We start from the raw sequence: 19,545 nt of genomic DNA on the forward strand, positions 1-19,545 counted from the left end.
ACCTTGTTATTTATCCATCCTATATGTAATAGTTTGCATCTCATAACAGAGTCTGACATGAAATTTGACCTCTACCACCATTAAATATATGTATTTATAATACTGCCAGCAGTTACTATACCAAATAATTTACTTGTATTATCTCATTTATCCCACACAACCCTACAAGAGAGTGATTATTATTTATTTAAAACTATTATTTGTATATAGTTATTTCATCTTACAAAAGAGGAGAGAAGTATTGTTTCCCAAAGTCACATAATGTTGAAGTTTGAGAGAAAAAAAATCCCTTTACATCAGTATATAGTCCTTCAATGTAGTTGATCAATGAAACTGATGAACGTGCTAACAAGCTTAATGTTTCTACTGTACCTCAATTTCAATGCTGCAGTACAGTCTCGGGATGTTCCTTCAGACAATGTTTAATTACCAGGACTTTTGCTTAGAATTTGAAACTAATTGGAATAGCACTGTGTTTAGTGTAAACAGACATCTCAAAAGAAGCTGATTAAGGGATTATATGATTCTTACTCAGGAAACACTTAGAGGAAATCAGCAAAATGTTGTGCCTAGTTAAACAGTGCCCAGTAGTGTTTGAGTAACTAGCTGCACAGGAAGAAAACAGACAGGATAGAGATACCAAAGGGTCCGAAAATAACCTCAGCTCTTTGTTGCTCAGTCTTGAATCCAGCATTATCGGTAGAAGAATTACCATTATGGCTGGCTTAAGAAATGTACAAAGAAAAAACATATGTGCAACTTTATTAACACCGAATTATAATTATTTTGGGGGGAAAAGTCCTAGCCAAAAAAAAAAATAGTATAATAATAGATTTGTAAAGCAATCTATTCTGTTCCATGTCATTGATAGGGTACTGAAAAGTTACAGGTACTTAACATTTATGAATTGAATTATCCTTACATGTTGAAGTTGCATGTTAGGTAAATGACTCTTCTCAAATAAATCGAATCACTAAACTACTTGAAGTCAAATTTTTTTTCATTCATTCATCCTACACACCCACTTTAAAATTCTCCTAACATAAACAAAAGCATTTGGAAGGTTTGGGTTTAATCATTAAGTCATGTCCGACCCCATGGACTATAGCCTGCCAGGCTCCTCTGTCCATGGGATTCTCCAGGCAAGAATACTGGAGTGGGTTGCCATTTCCTTCTCCAGGGGATCTTCCCAACCCAGGACTCGAACCCACGTCTCCTACATTGCAGGCAGATTCTTTACCAACTGAGTTATGAGGGAAGGTATGAAGCTAAATAAAGCATGATCCTTATCTTTACCTCCTTATAGATAAGTCCTCATTTCCTAACAGGAGAAGTAACCTGTATATACATGTATAACAGAGTGATCACAACCCTATGTCTGAGATAACTTGATAGCAGCAGTCAGGTCCTAACCACAGTACTTGGGAATGACTTAACAATGATTTCCCTCCATCGCTAAAGACAATGTACAAAAAAATGTAGAGAAAAAAAAAAATCATGCAAAAAGTAGAGGGGAGACAGATAGTTTCCACCTATGCTGTCCAAGCACTTAAGGAAATCATTTATAGACATACAAACTGTTTTGAATCCAAGGAAAAGGACAGACTCATTCCAGCTAGTTACACTATACTGCAGAAAGATGGCATTTGGAGAACTGAGATGTTAACAACAGAGATAAAGAGAGCTGCATGCATCAATTCCAGACTGACCAAAAATAAACAAATAAAAGTACATGCAGTGGGAACTGAGGTAGAAAAATACTTGATGTATTCTAGGATGGTAAACAGCCTGGAGTGACTAGAGTTTTGAAGAGGATGATACAGAAGGTTAAGACCTTGAGGGTTCTCTGGGAGGTGACTGCCACACTAAGAAGTCTAGACTTGATTCTGCAGTCAGGTTTTTTGGGCAGAACTGATGCCATCCAAACTAAACTTTAGGGAGGTAATTCTGACTGGACAGAACAAAATACAATCCTCTACATCCTAAATTTCAAAATATCTGACAACTGATGAAAAAATTATTAGATATAAGAAAAAGGAGTGGGGCTTACCTAGTGGTTCAGTGGTAAAGAATCCCCCTGCCAAAGCAGGAGACATGGGCTTGATCCCTGATCTGGGAAGGTCCCACATGCGGCAGAGCAACCAAGCCCATGTGCCACAATTACGTAGCTTGTGCTCTAGAGCCCGGGAGCTGCAACTTTGAGCCCACGTGCTGCAACTACTGAAGGCCTGGTGCCCGAGAGCCCGTGCTCCACAAGAGAAGCCACCACAGTGGGAAGTCCGTACACGGCAACTAGAGAGTAGCCGCTGCTCGCTGCAATTAGAGAAAAACCTGCATAGCAACAAAGACCTAGCACGGCCAAAAATAAACAAATTCAAAAAAAGAAAAAGGAGGAAAATGTGACCCAGAACCAGGAAAAAAATCAGTCCATGGAGACAGATCCTGAAAGGGCTGTGAGGATGGAAGAGGCAAAAGGACTTTTTAGAAGCTAATTTAAATGTGATGTATATGCTGAAGGATGTAAAGGAAGACACAAACATGAGGAGGAGAGAAAATGAAAGATACCAATAGTCTGATGGTACGAGGAAGCTAGAAATGCCATGAACCATTGATCGATTAGAGGACAAACTAATCCCGTTACATCATTACATTGCTATACACAGGAATTAGTGGTTATTATTCAGAAGAATTTGCACATTGAGCCCTTTTTATAAAAAGTTGTCATAAATGAGGGAAGCACAAAGTTATTCTATTTTAAATCCTGTCTCAAAAAAATATGTTATTGCAAAGTATTACTAAACACGTTTTTATATTCTTCTTATGTAACAACATCATTCAAAAGAACATAACCTGTACTGTGTACCCACAACCAGCTGATTTAGGGTAGTTTTATAACATTTTTCAGGCATCCCTAACCATATTATGTACCTTCCACTCCAGGTCATCTCATAAACAGGTGGTCTATGGTCCTTTGGTGCAACAAATTTTCAGTGACTAATGTTTGGTAATCTACGCTTTATCTTTTTAGATAGTGTTTATTTCACCAAGAGCTTGGAAAATGGATCAATTCACAATAAAACATTTTGCTAACAACTTTCATGGTTCACTGGCGGAGAAAAGAAGGCTTATTAGCTTGGCACTCTGGATATGGCTTTGGCCATATGGTAAAAAACATACCAGATTTTTAAAAAGTCAATCAAACCATTCTGGTCTAGCTATTAGAATAAACAGCATGGTCCATAAAACCGGTTGTGTTATTTAAATCCGTCTGTTGTTCTCCCAAAAGACTAGAAGAGCATTACTATCAGAGGCTAGACCTGTATTTCTCTTTTACCCCCAACAGTCACTAACACAGATCATGACGAACAGTTATAAAGAATGTATTTTCTAAATATAAAAATCAGGACACAGCTGACATATGGTCCAACAATGGGACAAAAAATTTTAAATACAGATGAGTTTAACGAGGCTCACAGAGGTTAAATAACTTGCCAGCCATTCAAGTAAATGGCAGAGCCAAGATATAAATCTAAAACCACCTCAGTGGACAATGTAACCTACTGTGCTTCCTCAGACCTGTATTCAAGGGCAGAAGGAACAAAGACTGTTAAGCAGGACAGGCAGGTTGAGAAGGTCACAGAGGTAAAGGAGAAGTCCAGCAAAGAGACCTTGTCCACTCTACCTCCACACTTGCTCCCAGAATCGTGAAGAGCATCTTATGCCAAGAATAGGATAACTGAAATCTACATACTCTCCCAAAGCAAGTCATGTTAACTCTAATAGATCTATTTTATGGAAAGGGTTTCCAACAAACATTCTGAAGCAAGATGTAAAGAGTAGCTCTGGGAAAACAATGACTTTTAATTTTTAGTGGTGGCTAATATCTCCTACCTAGATTGCATATTAAAAAGCAGAGACATTACTTTGCCAACAAAAGTCCTTCTAGTCAAGGCTATGGTTTTTCCAGTGGTCATGTATGGATGTGAGAGTTGGACTGTGAAGAAAGCTGAGCACCAAAGAATTGATGCTTTTGAACTGTGGTGTTGGAGAAGACTCTTGAGAGTCACTTTGACTCCAAGGAGCTCCAACCAGTCCATCCTGAAGGAGATCAGTCTTGGGTGTTCATTGGAAGGACTGATGCTGAAGCTGAAACTCCAATACTTTCGCCACCTCATGCAAAGAGTTGACTCATCAGAAAAGACCCTGATGCTGGGAAAGATTGGGGGCAGGAGGAGAAGGGGACAACAGAGGATGAGATGGCTGGATGGCATCACCGACTCAATGGACATGTGTTTGAATAAACTCCGGGAGTTTGTGATGAACAGGGAGGCCTGGTGTGCTGCGATTCATGGGGTTGCAAAGAGTTGGACACAACTGAGTGGCTGAACTGAACTGAACTGAACTGAATATCTCCAAATGCATAAGTGTTCTTTAAATTCTCCATAAGCAGATATCTATATATCTCTTGGTGGTTCATTCATTTTTTTCAGACATATTTCTGTAACAGAAAACTTTGACATAAGGAAATTCAGCACTGCTTTTTCTAGGAAATATTTAAAAGGTAAGAAAGCTTCCTGTCCAATGAAAATATTTATAATTCTATATATATTTACCAAATTTTGAAGCACACAAGTTTTTATTTCTTTGCATGAAGTAATTTTTACTCAGCCTCAAAATTGCTACAGTTAGTGAATGTTAATAATATGTAATTTATACAAATTGTTTAATATGGATATAGGAGAGAGACATAGAGTATTTATAGTTAATCTGGAAAAGTAAAAAATATCTATTTATTAACGTATCTTTTTTTTTTCATTGCTAGCATCAGCTTGTCAGAATCTCAGTCTGTGTTAGGGATCTAACCTGTTTCCATGTTTTAGATGAATGATTTCTTAAAAAATGAGGACTTTCTACACATTTAAGAATAGGTGATTGAAATTTGGGGTTTTAAGAGGTTCCAATCAGATCCCTACCTCTTGCATGGACTGTCTGTGGCTAAGATCAAGCACATAGTCAATGGACAATATAAGAGAAATGGCTGTCTTCCGCACATGCACCATATTAATGGGAGGATCATCTCTGAGCCTCCTTGCGTCCATGCAGCACCCCCAAAGGGGCATCACAGAAGCCGGGGATGATGCCAGTACCTGAGGACACAAAGGTATACAGAGATGAAGTGCGGGTCTGCATCTAAAGCAACCAGAGAACGGTTGTGAAGACAAGGTATATGCATAGAGTATAGTCTCATCTGCTGAGTGTGCCACATACAAGATGTTTTCAGATTAATGGCACAGAAGAAGACTGCACCCAAACTATTTACTTCCTGGCTTCTGCATATGAGAAATCAGCCCTTACTCTCAGAACACAGGAAACAGAAAATTTGCACATTATTACCAGATATTCAAGTGATGAAAGAAAACTGACTTTGCGCGCACACACACACACACACACACAGCTTTCCATAGCCTAGAACCCTCAGCTTTAAGTACAGTTTAAAGAAGAAAAAAAAAGTTGGATCAATTAGCAGCCCCATGAATGTTGGAAACATCTTAACAGTGTCTCACAGATGAAAGAGTACAATACAGAATGGGAAAAAGAGGAAAAGTTAAATTATGTCTGCAGTCATAATGAATCAAAGCCCAGAAGGAGGTCTGCAAATCAGCAGGTTCTAATGAAATATTAAGGTAAGTGATTATTGATGAAAAATGAATAAGCCTTTTTGATTTCGGCAACCTTTAAATCACACCTAGCTAATTAAAACAACTCAAACGCATTCATTGACTCCTTGATGGGCATTTAGCTATCCTTGGGTGCAGTCAGACTTGATTTTGTGAGGCACGTATGTAGCTGATGCCAATTACGTGGACGTGTGTGCCAGAAAAAGACACACCATTAAAGAAAAACATCTAGTTCCTTTTCATATTTGATGTATCATTTCTAAACTGGAAATAAAAAAAGAATCACCAGGGACATTTTCTGTGTACCATAAATAAAACATCCATAATACTCTACTACATATTAACACTGAACCTTATTTTAATTAATTATCATATAATGAATACCAGGCATTTATAATACCAATATTATGCAATTAAGTGGTCATTTTCATTTAAATATATCACAGAGCTATTGAAAATGCTCTTGAAAAAATTCCAACCACACCTCCAGAGGGAAGCCAAACAGTGTCTCCAAAGGTGAGCTTGTCTACACGTCACGTCACAGGCTGCGGGAGGGTCTGACCACAGCCCCAGGCCCTCACCGTCTTCGTTTGTGTCTCAAAGATCGTAACCCTTGTCCCCTAGTCCCTTGGTTTAGAAATGAACCTGTGACTATTCAAGCTTAAGTCCTGTACCAAATTTCTGCAGGTAAAGTTGCTTCTTAATTACAAAAATCAATCAAATGTCCTCAGCCAGGCACATTTGAGCATCCGTATAGAATGTAAAAAGCCACAGGCATCAACTGTAGCATCAAAATTAAAAGTCAAGGAAACTAAAAGTTTCACACACAAAAGATGCTTTTAAAAAAACAGAGAATTCTCCAATATCATGCGCATGCAAAAACAACTTGTTTTTTTTTTAGGCAGAAAACTGCATAATTTGTTTTTTAGGCCAAAAACTGCATAATTCCTCCACAGGCCTGAAACTCCAGCAAGGCCCCAGAATCCACTTGGAATGGCAACCAGTTTGGTGTCACCCAACCTGCCTTCCCCTCCCTACTATTCAGTATACTGATACTATTCATACCACTCTGTGTATAACAGGGCATGGTCTGCCACATGGCACCAAGTTGAGAGGAAACGGGGAGGGGAATCTCTTATTTATTTCTGTATCCAGACCCCTCCCACATCCTTGTACATTGTAGCTGCCAAATAAGTGTTGGGGAGGGGGAGGGACAGAGGCTAGGAGAAGAACCATACCAGAATCCAGGGCTTGTTCAAAGAGTTTAAGCCCTTGACTGCTTCGCAAAGCTTGAATAGCCACATGAAAGGAAAGAAAGAAAGAGAAGGATAAGAGAATAATTTGAATTAAGTATTTACCCTCAGCTTTAGTTTCTGTCACAAAGCAGGTGATTTTTTTTTAAGCTACACCAACACAGCATGTAAAACCAAAACTGAAATTGGAACTCTCCTGCATCAGAATTAGAATTTTATAGAATCAAAGTCATTCCTAGGTCTTCCTTTCCTTCATAGGACACATGGAGACTCTGAAATTTAGAGAAAACCCTCATGCCTCAGATACGGGCTGCCAGAATTCACTGTCCTTGTCCGAGTCCACAACAGCCGGCAGCTCCACGGAACTCCTGGGAGTCATGCTGTCTGTGACTTGTTCCACGGATACCCCATGTTCTCCAGTAAGCCCCAGTTCCTTCTGCATCCTGCCCATCTCTGCTCCCAACCTTCTTTAAGAATTCTAAGTGTCATCAGAAAAAAGCTAAGCTGAAGGAGCCACCCACCCACTCCACCATCCTACCCAAGGGAACCACCCTGGAGATGCTTATCTGGCCCCAAGGTATTTAATTTCAAAGACAAATATTTTGAAAACTCTGTATTTCTAAGGATTCAGCAATATAACCCTGTGTAGTTTATTCGCTAGAACTAATTATGAAAGGTATAAAGTAAGAAAATTGTTTTAAAAATATTTTTTGAGTTTCATAGAAATGTATATAATAATATTTATTCATTCATTCTACAAAGATTTATTTAGCCCCTTTTATGCAATTTTAAGTGTATATTAAGTAATTACTACAGAGCCACAGAATATATGAATTATCTAATCATTTTCTGTTCTGTGACAATACAGAAGGTTTGTAATTTTCACACTCCTATCTCCACATCTATTTTAGTGGAAGAATCTAAGGACTAAGGATTGGAAAAGAAAACAAACACATTACTAATCAACTACTTAGGTTACACAAAATCAACCAGTGGGGCACTAAAGGAAGTAGAAAGGAAAAAGCATCGAATAGAGAATAATCAAACAGTTATCCACGGTGAGGGCTGGAAGTGTCCAAGGAAAAGCTCTAGAATATCTGAGAAGTTAATTTAAAAATGGATTTTGAATTCAGATCTTGATAAGTCTCCCAAGAAGTTGAAAATGCATCTCACAATAGGGCTCCACAGAAATCCTCATGAATTTATATTAAGAACTGATTGATATTCCATCTTGGTGCAGAAGCAAGAAGGAAGGAATCACCAACCTAAAACCACTAAATACCAATAAGATTGGTACTTGAATCCACAGGTTTGGACTGTCTAAAGGACAGAAGAACCAGGTGGTTGGGTCAAAATAAAAAGAAGAGTTGTTATGATGAGTTGCATGTAAAGCAGGATTTTAGAGTTCCTGTGTGAAGGCTAAAATCAAATGAAATACCAAGCAGCTAAAGGGAATTTCCAAAAATGTGGCCAGCTCATCATCAAAGATCCCAAAGTTCAGTGCCTTGCAAAAGGAAAGACATTAAAACAAAACGAACACACTCTGCTGGAGGACTGTTTGCCAAATAAGTACCAAGGTCTAAAATAGTTTCCATTTATCCTCATATTTCTGCAGAATATTCAAACTTTCTCTAAGGCTAAAATAAATATATAAATAAACAACCCCCATTACACATTAGTTCTCCAAACAAATTATGGTTTCAGGCAATGTTAATCAACAAAAAGAATTAAACAAGAAGTCTTTAAAATTAGCCATGACCTTATTTATGGCTTCATTACTTTCAAGATTTCATTTGTTGGGTTGTTTATGTCACCTCAGCCTTTAATTTAATTGCTGCATCTCTAACTATATTAGAATAGCTTAATGAATGGTGATGGCTTGTTTTTACTCACCAAAATGTAACATCTGCAGAACATATAACACCAAAGAGCCACTTAATTCATCCATGAATTAGAAGAAGTTGGATTTATACTTTGAGGCTGATCCTCTATTAGGAAAAGTATGATGTGAGCCAATATGACATAATTAAGGATGAAGCTAAAACGAGAGATTCCGGGGCCCACAGACATTGTGCTGAGGGCTCGGACTGCATCTTGGAGACAATGAGCAGCTGAAGAACAAATTTAAGCAAGAGAATGAAGTGTCAGATTTTAATTTTAGATAGAGAACTCCAGGTATTGTGGGAATTTGAAGAGAACAAGGCTGGAGGCTGGGAGAAGAGCTACGAGATGACTGCCGACATCCGTGTGTAAGAACAGGAGAGAAGGAGTTTGGAATTACTCGGAGTGTAAAATGGGTAGGCCTTGGTCTCTGACTGATGCCTGGTGAGGGAGGCTGGCTGCAGAAGAAAACGGTGTCTAGAGTCAATGTGTGGGTGCTGACAGCATTCTCTGAGACTAGGCTGACGATAGTAGAGGAGGTCTGGCCCGCGAAACAATGAACTTGGTTTTGGATGGGGTGTAGGTGCCTGGGAGACACAGAAAGCACATGTGGTAGTTAGCTCCAAGAATCGAGGGTTTATAGAGGACTGAGTTAGTGCAGAACACGCACCACCAGTGCTTCAGAGCAGTTAAAGCTATAACCAAAAGGAACACATAGGAATTATCAGTGGTCAGAGTTTTTTTCCTCAGGCAATCCCAAATTAGGAGACAAAGAAAAGAGAATCTCTAAAGAGACAGTGAAAGAAGAGTCAGAAACGAAGCAAGAGATAGCAGTACTGGACATAAAAACTAAAAGAACAGAGCTGCAGGGAGGCCAGAGTGACCCAGAGGGAAAGAACAGAAGCGTTCGCTGAACCAGGAGTCCAGGACTGGGAAGCTGACACACCATGGCTGCGGTAACCCAATGCCCACAAACCTACCGCCTTAAGATAACTCCAGTTTATCACATTTGAGGGCTGGAGGTCAGAAGTCTGAAATGAGTTTTGCTGGACTTTACACCAAGGGGTTAACAGAGCTGGTTCCTCTGGAGTCTTTCAAGGAGTACCTGCTTCCTGGCTTTTAGCAGCTTCTAGAATCCACTGCCCTCCTGGGCTCATGGCTCCTTCCTGCCTTTATGGCAGCAGTCTGCATCTTCAAGTCCCTCTCTGACCTTGATTCTCTGGCCTCCTTCACCTATGATCCACTGGGCCCAGTGGAGAATCCAGGGAAACATCCCCACTTTAAGACAACGCAATCATATCTGCAGCATCCTTTTGGATGCATGAAGGAGCCTATTTACAGGTTCCAGGGACTAGGGTGGGGCATCTTTGCAGGGGCCATTATTCTGCCTACCACATGGAGAGAACAAGATGCAGGAAAGAAGAAACAGCAGTCTCTATCAATCCTAGATTAATCTTTGAAGTCTGGATTAGAAGTGAAGAGGGAAAATAGGGCAGAGAAAAGCCAGAGGGTAAAAAGGATTTTTTTTTTTTTTAAGCAACATGATCAAGACATCAGCAAGCTCACCAGCTATGAGGAAGTGGCAGCAGAGACACACAGGCTAAGAAGGGACAAAAAGGGGGACCAAGGAGCAGGCTCCTTGCAGGGGTAAGACTGGGATCTAGAATAGTGTTCACAGGGCTGGCCAGGAAGAAGAAAAGTGGATCCTCAGGAAGCAGGGAGAGAGAGGTGGTCCAAGCAGATGGAGGAGGTAGATGGAGCTGGCCAAGGTCAGAGATAGGGAGTAGGAACACTGAGATGGGGTCAGCGTAGAGCTCATTCACCAGCAAGGGCATCAACTTGGAAAACACACGTTACAATGAGACGGACTCCATTTGAAATATCTTCCTCACATCTCAAGGAAAGCAGAGATTAAAAAAAATACTAAGTAAATGTAAGTAAATAAAATGGTCTTTGACTTTTTGAATAGCAAATACAACTTTGTTATATGACCCAACCTTTTAAAAAGAGCACATGTTTAATAATGGCCCATAGCTAAGAAAATCAGTTTGCTCTATGTTTGGCAGACTTCCTTTTGACACAACTGGATTCCAGTTTTTAATGGGGGAGAAAACAAGTTCACAGAGGTCTTTTCTTTTAAAATCGGCATTTTCTCTTTAGTCGTAAAATGCATGCAAAAAGCTTGTGATTATGGTATTTATGTTTCCATTAAGGTGTCCTCAGCAAGCTGGGGGAGTCTAGCCTACTATTTTCCTGCTATTTAGATTTATAGCAGCACAGTAACTATTTTATTTCAATTATATTTGAGGACAGTGCTCTCTTGGTGGCAAATGATTGCATGGTGACAGTTAGCAAATGTCCATTAGAACTGTCTTTCTGTGGAGTTTTTGACTACAGATTCTGGGATCTTACTATAAAAATATGAATTGTTGGTGCCCTCAAATAAATAAAAAACATTACTGACTGTCATTCCATCAATATATATATATTTTTAAAGAATTCGAAGCACACAAAACTTTTGGATTTAAATTGTATAATTTACAAAAAGAAACTTTTTGCTGAGTGTCAAGAAACACTGAATAAAGTTTATGAATAACACACCTGCAGGCTGACATTTTGAATAAAATAATGATTCGGTCATAGGTAAACAATGGGCATTTATGAATGCCCAGATAAAGTCGTACCCAATATGGAAATTATATATTATTTTACAGCTTTACTGTAAATAGACCTTACTAAACAAACTGATATTAGAGTTCTGATTTGATCAGCTGCATCACACTCTGAAGACACAGCAATCAAATAGGATATACACTCCACCAAAGAGATATAGGATTAGGAATCATTGACAATAGAATCTGGTTACAAGCAGGATAAAAGTTAAATACACCAAAACTTTTGTGAGTTTGAGCTTTGTTATTCATAGAAAATAGAAGAATAGGTCTGGCTTCTCTGGCATCCACCCAATATGAAACACAGAATGTTATTAAGAGCATTAATAAATGGTAATAACAATGACGCTATGGCCAAAGGGTACGGTCAGACAATAGTACACATGTTAAGTCAATTAAACAGGCATGGACATATTGCCGGACAGAGTATGAAGCTATTCTAGAAAAAATATTTTATAAATAATACGTGGAAATGGAGGAAGTGTCCCATTCTGACAACAACTTCACAGCACTTAATAAATGATCCCTGGTTATTTCCATGTGGGGCTACCAGATCCACATTTCCATCAGATCAATCAAAATAATAAGCAGTGAAATTCAGAATACGGCTTTCTTACTGAATAATAAAAACACCAGAACAGATTCAGGCTACACTTCACACTGTCAATGGACTGGCGATACTCCCATGAAATCCAAAAATTTGAATAGTAAAGTTCATCTGACACCAACAGCAAACTTGGGTGAAATTTAGTTAGTTGATGGGAGATTCTTTACTGGGTATAAACTCTCTCTGAGGAGTCTCAAGTTTTATGTTTCCATTATTTAACTTTTTAGAAAGTTTAATAGAACCATATTCTAGGTCATCTTGTATGTCATTTCCCTGTCTGAATTTAAGTTTATACATACAGAGGCATCAAGAAGTGCTACTTTCAGTGATGTCTTGAGTTAATGATAGAGAAACAGGTTGGACTTCACGCCTTAGGATACGTCGATAGGGTGCACAGGTCAAAGATCGCTGGCTACAGACATGCAAAAGAACCACAGAATCTAACTGAGAAGAGAGATGGCTGAACTGAGTCAGCCCTTACTTGTGAGGCAAACTGAAATGAATCTGCCATGGAGCATCCACCACCATGTTCATGATTTGTGCGAGACTAGATTTAAAAAAAAAAAACATTATTGGCCACATTAAAGTAATGTTGTTCATTTGCATGTAATGGTTTTGCTGTTTTGTTTGTATTTAATTTGTAAAGATGTTTGGTTTTATAGTTATATAATGGCTATAAACAGAAGGAGTTCAGCCCTATTTTATTTTTATACATATTTAAATAACATTATAATCAAAACAATTTAATTCTATACGGCAGTATCAAGAGATTGTTTTTTGAAGAGTCTCTACACTACTCTAGTCTGAGAAACACTTTTTAACAGCTTTCATTCTGACAGAAAAAGGCAATGGGGGTGAAGCCATTATTTCCAAGCCAAATTCATATTCAGGTATAGGTTGATGAAGAAATACTTCACAGGTACCATAATTACCAACTTTTTGGATTAGCAATATCATTGTTCAATGGACAGCTTATCTCTGAAAAAAATAATTACAAAACACAAAATTTAAATTTCTGTGATTTCTCCAGAATTTTGATTCTGGAAAAGGGTTAATCCATCTGTGTTTTAAGAAGCCCTCCAGGTATCTGATGCATGCTAAAGAACCACTGGTTTGAAGGGAAACCTTCCTACTTTTAATGTTCAAAGCATAGCTCCACTGTTGAGCAATGATTATAAGACACTATTATAAGATGGGATGGAGTGAGTGTATTAATTATGACAATAGCATGCAAGTGTTTCAAATAAAAAGAAATGAGTACTATTTTCTTCATGAACTAAATTTTACATGGTGCCTGAATATATAAATGGAGGGATGGAAAAAGATGTTTCTAAATTGTTTCAGATAAAATTTGAAATAAATATATAACCATCAACATAGGGTCAGCATTGCACTTCTTTGTGCTATACCAATGTACATAATCAGACCTGTGGTTTGTTAACAAGCAGTTTGAAGACTGGCTATACTATATATCTCATTCACTAATTCTTTCATGACATGAAAATCATGTTACAAAAAAAAAAAAAGGCCCAAATAAACCATAATTAAATCGTGTTATTGCTCATCTATTTAACTATCATAAATAGAGGCTCACCTCACAATAAAAAAAAAAGCCTTAAATTGAAGAACCACAATTTCAACTTTTTCTTATCTGAGTTTTAAACTACAGGTCTCCCATCTGAAACCATTTTAAGAACAAGATGAAATACTCTGGGATCATGAGACAAGCTATCAAAATCTCTACTGTTCCTTCCATTAGACTTTGATTTGTGTAAACTCGATGCTCTTAGACACAACAGCTTTTTAAAGGCTGTTAATAAAAGGCAGTTCTTGCTTGAGAATTGATGAACAATCTACTTCCTTGTCACAAACTATATAATAGCTAATTTGGAAGCAATACTCTGATTGCTTCTGGAGCCTACCTGTCTGCAGGTAAAGGTTTGGAATTCCGCGGCTTCTTCACTTGGGCATACAAAGCATCCATCATATGCCCTTCTCTTGGGCTCTGAGGTCTGGTGCTGAGAGCCATGGAACCTTCATAGGAAGAAATTCCCCCGTACAACAGCTCATCATCACAGCCAAATGTCCGATGAAAATCTTGGATTTCAGCATAGTCACGTTCCCGAGCCTGTCGCTCCCTAAATTCTCGAGTTTTGGCTTGAATCCTGTAAAATTAAAATAAGTTGGAGCAGGAAAAACTATGCCTTTCCTAAGAACTGGATATAGAACATTCATCAAAATACATTGCAAAATACATATTCTTTCATGCAGTTCTAAGAAGCTAGATAGGATAAACAATGTTATATTCATTTTAGATTATCAAGGTAATGTAATGGATTCTCAAAAATTATAATTTCAGATAGCTTTGTTCATGTCAATAAGACATACTCATAATTTACATCTTATTTTAAATTATCACTTATTAACTAACTCTAAAAACCCACTAGGAATAGTTTTAGGCATCCACTTGCATTTTATTCATGAAACTTTTTGAGGCAAAAAGTCACTTTTTAAAAAGTTATACACACATATACTGTATTTGCATACATTTATGTATGGATATACATGTACAATCTTCTCATTATAGCGATACCATACACATTCAACATACTCTGAAGCTTAAGTATGAATCCACACTATTATTCTTTATTAGTGGCGAAAGATCTCAGTTTAATGATACTGACTTTTATTTTTTGTGATGTATACAGAGCTGGCAAAATCCCGAGATTAAGGACAAGAAGGCATGTACTCAACCAAATTCTGAAATCAATCTATTGATATTGTGCTAAGTTGGTCTTAGTTAGCTGAAGATAATTCAACAACCCTTGATAGAATTTTGAAAACTTTTAATGGGAAAAAATATTTCTATTACATACTTATGAATTTAAATGTTTACTTAAAAGTGAAGTCTTATTTATAAAAGCAATACTTTGGGCTGTGTTTAACATTTTATTGCAAGGTTATTTACTTTTTTATATTCAAAGTAGACCACTGCTAGAATAAATGATACTTAAATGTATTTAAAAGAATACAGAAAAGATAAAAAATCTGATGAACATAGCCCATTAATAAAAGAGAAAACTACAGGTCAGTATCTCATGAATATAGAAACCAAATTCCTTACCAAAATATTAGCAAATAGAATTTGGTAATATAGAAAAAGAATTATATACCATGACAAAGTGATGTTTATTGCCTGAATGCAAGGCTGGTTCAATATTTTAAACATCAAACAATGCAAAACATCATATTACAAGATAAAGAAGAAAAATTACAAGATTATATCAACTGATGCAGAAAATGCATCTGACAAAATTCAGTAGTCATCATGAGAGAATTCCTCAAAAAACTAAATAGAGCAGAACTAACTTCCTAAACTTGATAAAAAGCATCTATAAAAAACCCATTGATAACATAATGGAGAAAGACTGACTGCTTTCTCTTAAGATCAGGAAAAAGGAAAGGATATCTGCTCCCAACACCATAATTCAACATAGTGAAATTCTAGACAATGAAGTCAGCTTAGGAAAGGAAATAACTGGCATACAGATTGGAAAGGAAGAAATAAAACCATTCTTATTTGTAGACAACATGATGGTCTTTGTAAAAAATCCCAAGGAATCTACAAAAAATCTCCTATAACTAAAAGGAAAGTTCAGTAAGGTAACAGAATAGTAATACAATATTAATAAGCAAAAATCCATTGTATTTCTATATGTTGGCAGTGAACACAGATGCCAAAATTAAACTACAATGTCATTTACAACCACTAAAAGAATGAAATACACTGATTAGAAAGGTTTGTTTATAGATATGTATAAAATACATAGGTGTAAACCTAACACAACATATACAGGACTTATATGCTGAAAGTTATACAATGACGATGAAAGAAATCAGGAAGATCTAAAAACTGGAGAGACATATGATTTTCATGAATGAAAGACTCAACAAAGTAAAGTCAGTTCTCCCCAAGTTGATAAACAGCTTAATGTAATTCCTATAAAACTCCAGCAAGACTCTAGCAGATACAAACAAGATTATTTTTAAATTTATATGAAAAGGCAAAGGATAAACTAGCTAAACAATTGGGGTAAGAACAAAAAAAGTGGGAGGAATCATACTTGATGGTGTGTTTTCTATGGCGGGAGAGACACTTAGATCAGTTGAACAGGATAAAAAACTCAGAAAAAGCTTACAAGTATGGCCAATCGATTTCTCATAATTGTACAAAAGCAATTCAATGAAATAAGTCTTTTCAACAAATAGTGCTGGAGCAATTAGACAACTGTAGGCAAAAACAAAAACAAAACCAAACAGAGCAAAACCCACATTGAATTTAAACTTCATCCCCGATACAAAAATTAACTAAAAATGGATCACAAATTTAAATGTAAAACTACAGTTTACCTGTGGCCACCAACAGTGGGATAGGACTCAAAGAACTGACAAATCTCGTTATTACCCTGAACCAATGTGCATTTTAATGTTCATCCTAGAAATAGATGCTAACAAAGCTTGCTGCACCAATGGCACTAAAAGTGGAGCTTTAGGACGAGGAATGCAGTGTGATTTTGGTGCACTTTAGTGACAATTCGGCCAAGAAAAGTCACACAGTGATTTTATTTTATTCTTTTACATTTGAATGTCTTGCTTGTTATAAAGTGAGAAAAGAGACCGCAACACAACCAAAAGTTACATATTCATCTCATATATTTTCATGCTTATTTTCATTGTCATGTTTTTCTCATTTCAGAAAAAAAAATTTTTTGGTTCAGGAGAGAAAATGGTTTGTTTAAGGAAAATCACATAGTTTAAGGAAACTTTTCAAAAAGAGGGTGTCTTGCAGTGTAGCCCTTAACAGCTCCAGATGGTCAGTGCTATAAAAGGACACCCCCTCTGCTGTTTTACGGTGACCCTAAGGTCACAAATTATCTCTAGGATGTAAGACTCATCCGTTTTTCTGAACAGTCGGGTTGTTGTTTAGCAGTATCCATCTAATTTATCTCGGGCCAAATCTCAGCAATGACAAAAGTAACTGATGAGCAGAAAACTTAGCCAAAGAAATAAATGTCTATTGATTTAAGCAGCCCAGAAAGTCGTCCTGAGCCATAAACAAGAGAACCATTCTGAGGTTTAAATGATGGCAGACAGCTGTTCTGACATGGATGGGCAACATATTCACGCACTATTTCCCAATTCTCTGAATGTTAAGGAAAAAATGTGAAAACAACTACTAAAACTTTTTATTAAGACCTTTAAAAATGTTAATAAAGAATTTATCATTTCAATTTGGTATGTTCAAACATAAATATTCACAACTTTCTTTTTTGTTGGAAAAAAAAAGTATTTTCCATTATGATAATGAAATTGCCTTGAACCTGCATAGAAAATAATACACAAAATAATGCAATATACTAAATAAAGTAATAAGGTTAATTTCTTTCCTGCTGTCACTAAATTCATGCTAACAGTCTCTCTTCAGCTTGACATCAATTAATGATTTTCATTCCAGACTCTTGTCACTGTGTTCACCACCCTTTTCTCTAATTAAAATGGATGATGCATGATGAAGATAAAACACACAAGACTTCTGTTCTTGTAACATTTCTATTCATTAGAATTTTTGCTTTTACAATAAATGGCTTTTAACACTAATTGCAGGAGAGTAAAACGAAAATAACTTTTTTATGACTATGAAGTATAGTCCTTACATATCCAGAAAAGACACAAGGCTTAAGAAGCACTACTATTAAGGAACCAACTTCTCAAGACAGAAAAATCAATGGTTCCTTAAATTACTCTACTGTATTCAAAATACTTCTACCTCCAACATTATGAAGGCTCAATACATGGAATGTTCTGAATAATAAGTTTTTAAAACCTCCAAGAAGCAGAAATTGACCTTTAATGTTTTTAATTTAAAAAAAAAAATCACTTTTAACATCTACAAAAGATAGGATATACTAATATTACTTTAACATACAAATTAAAATAAATTTTAGATTGCTACATATTAGATAAGTGTAAACTATCTTCAAAACAATGTTCAAGAGCTTGAAATCAACTCTTTTGGGTAACATTTTGTCCCCCAAGTTATTGTACTATCACATGGCAGCCTGATTCTGGGAACAAAGTTCCTGGATCTTTTCCCAACAATATTTCCTCTCTAAAAATCAGTATTAGAGAAATTCATCAAATAAAATCCTACTTTCATGGCAGAATGAAACGTAAGCAACAAGGCAACTGAAAAAAACAGTTTGACCAAAGAGAGGTTTGTGGTCAACTGACTGAATCCTGACTTGCCCCTCAAAACAGCTGAGTAAATGGCAGACATCAGAAATACTTAATCTTCACCTTACCCTGCTGGGCAAATCAAACAACTGCCATCTACCTAGACATAAGTTGCCAATGAAGTATCTATGCTGAATTCCCAAAAGAAGGAAAATATCCCACTAAATATGAAGAGTTGTCATTTTAAGTAGGATTTTAATATGTCTACAGTATTGGGGCAAAAGTTGACTGGAAAAGCCTTCCATGTTCTGAATGGGTTCTTTAAAAAAAATTCTTGAATAGGAACAATTGTTTTAAAGATATATTTCCAATTCAAGGGAAGAAGGCAGCTGTTGAAAACTGCAGTGGTTATAGTAGGTTAGGGATGGGAGAGTCAAACTTCACCCCTCAAAACTACTATATTTATAATATAAAATGATTAAAAGCTGAAAAAAGATGAAAGAAAAGCATTCACAGAGACAATACTATCCACTAACACAACCACAATTTTTCCAGAATCTACACAGTTACAAGAATGTACACTCTCAGCAGCCCTTTTTCTAAGCATGGGTATAGAATTACTCACTTTGCTAAATGCTGAGTTCTTGAGAACTAGATCTAGACCCCAATTATCATCTCTGTATAGTGTTCCTTATTAACTCCAGCCCCACCAGCCTCTCCCCCTCCCAAAGCTCTGTGGCCATCAACTTTCACAATTGATTATAATGTCTTATGCTGATTTTTTAATGTTAGGAGGTTTAAATCTTTTCTCCATCTTAACAAAGGTAAAAAATTCTTGACAGAGGAACAATTATAATAAGAATAAAAGTTTTATACCATCATTTTATTAATTTAATATATTGTGAGCAAGAAAAATTTCTCTTTTACACTAATAAAACACTAGAATGATATTTGACTAACAAAAACACACACACACTCACTACTCTCTCTCACAGATACTTGCTCATTCACTCACATTATGTTCCGGCTTTCACAAAAGTCAAAGCACCTTCAATTACTTCCAACTCAAAGAGATGCTATAATGCCAAATCTAAGAAAGCTCTAATCAAAAATAAAACTGACTTTCCTACTCCAGTTACAGACTGCCAATAAAATCTGTTTCAATTTACCCAAGTATTGGTCTATTTTGGACTTCCATGAAGTTAATAGATTCTTTAAAA

The 19,545-nt window shown here is 36.7% G+C and overlaps 1 protein-coding gene across 18 annotated transcripts in view; it reads right to left on the reverse strand.

Annotated features, from left to right (window-relative positions):
* The window catches only part of PARD3 (par-3 family cell polarity regulator), a 561,862-nt gene that overhangs the window by 124,692 nt on the left and 417,625 nt on the right, over positions 1 to 19,545 (reverse strand). For 10 of the 18 annotated variants that reach the window (XM_043480531.1, XM_043480529.1, XM_043480527.1 and 7 more), the window contains one exon: positions 14,014 to 14,256. In XM_043480531.1, the coding sequence (XP_043336466.1) occupies positions 14,014 to 14,256 (243 nt within the window). Of the gene's footprint in view, positions 1 to 12,572; positions 12,639 to 14,013; positions 14,257 to 19,545 lie in introns of all 18 variants that reach the window. The other 8 variants (XM_043480525.1, XM_043480524.1, XM_043480515.1 and 5 more) reach the window with 1 other exon arrangement.

The sequence above is a fragment of the Cervus canadensis genome, chromosome 10, assembly GCF_019320065.1.
Source record: "Cervus canadensis isolate Bull #8, Minnesota chromosome 10, ASM1932006v1, whole genome shotgun sequence".
In the NCBI taxonomy this organism is placed as follows: Eukaryota; Metazoa; Chordata; class Mammalia; order Artiodactyla; family Cervidae; genus Cervus; species Cervus canadensis.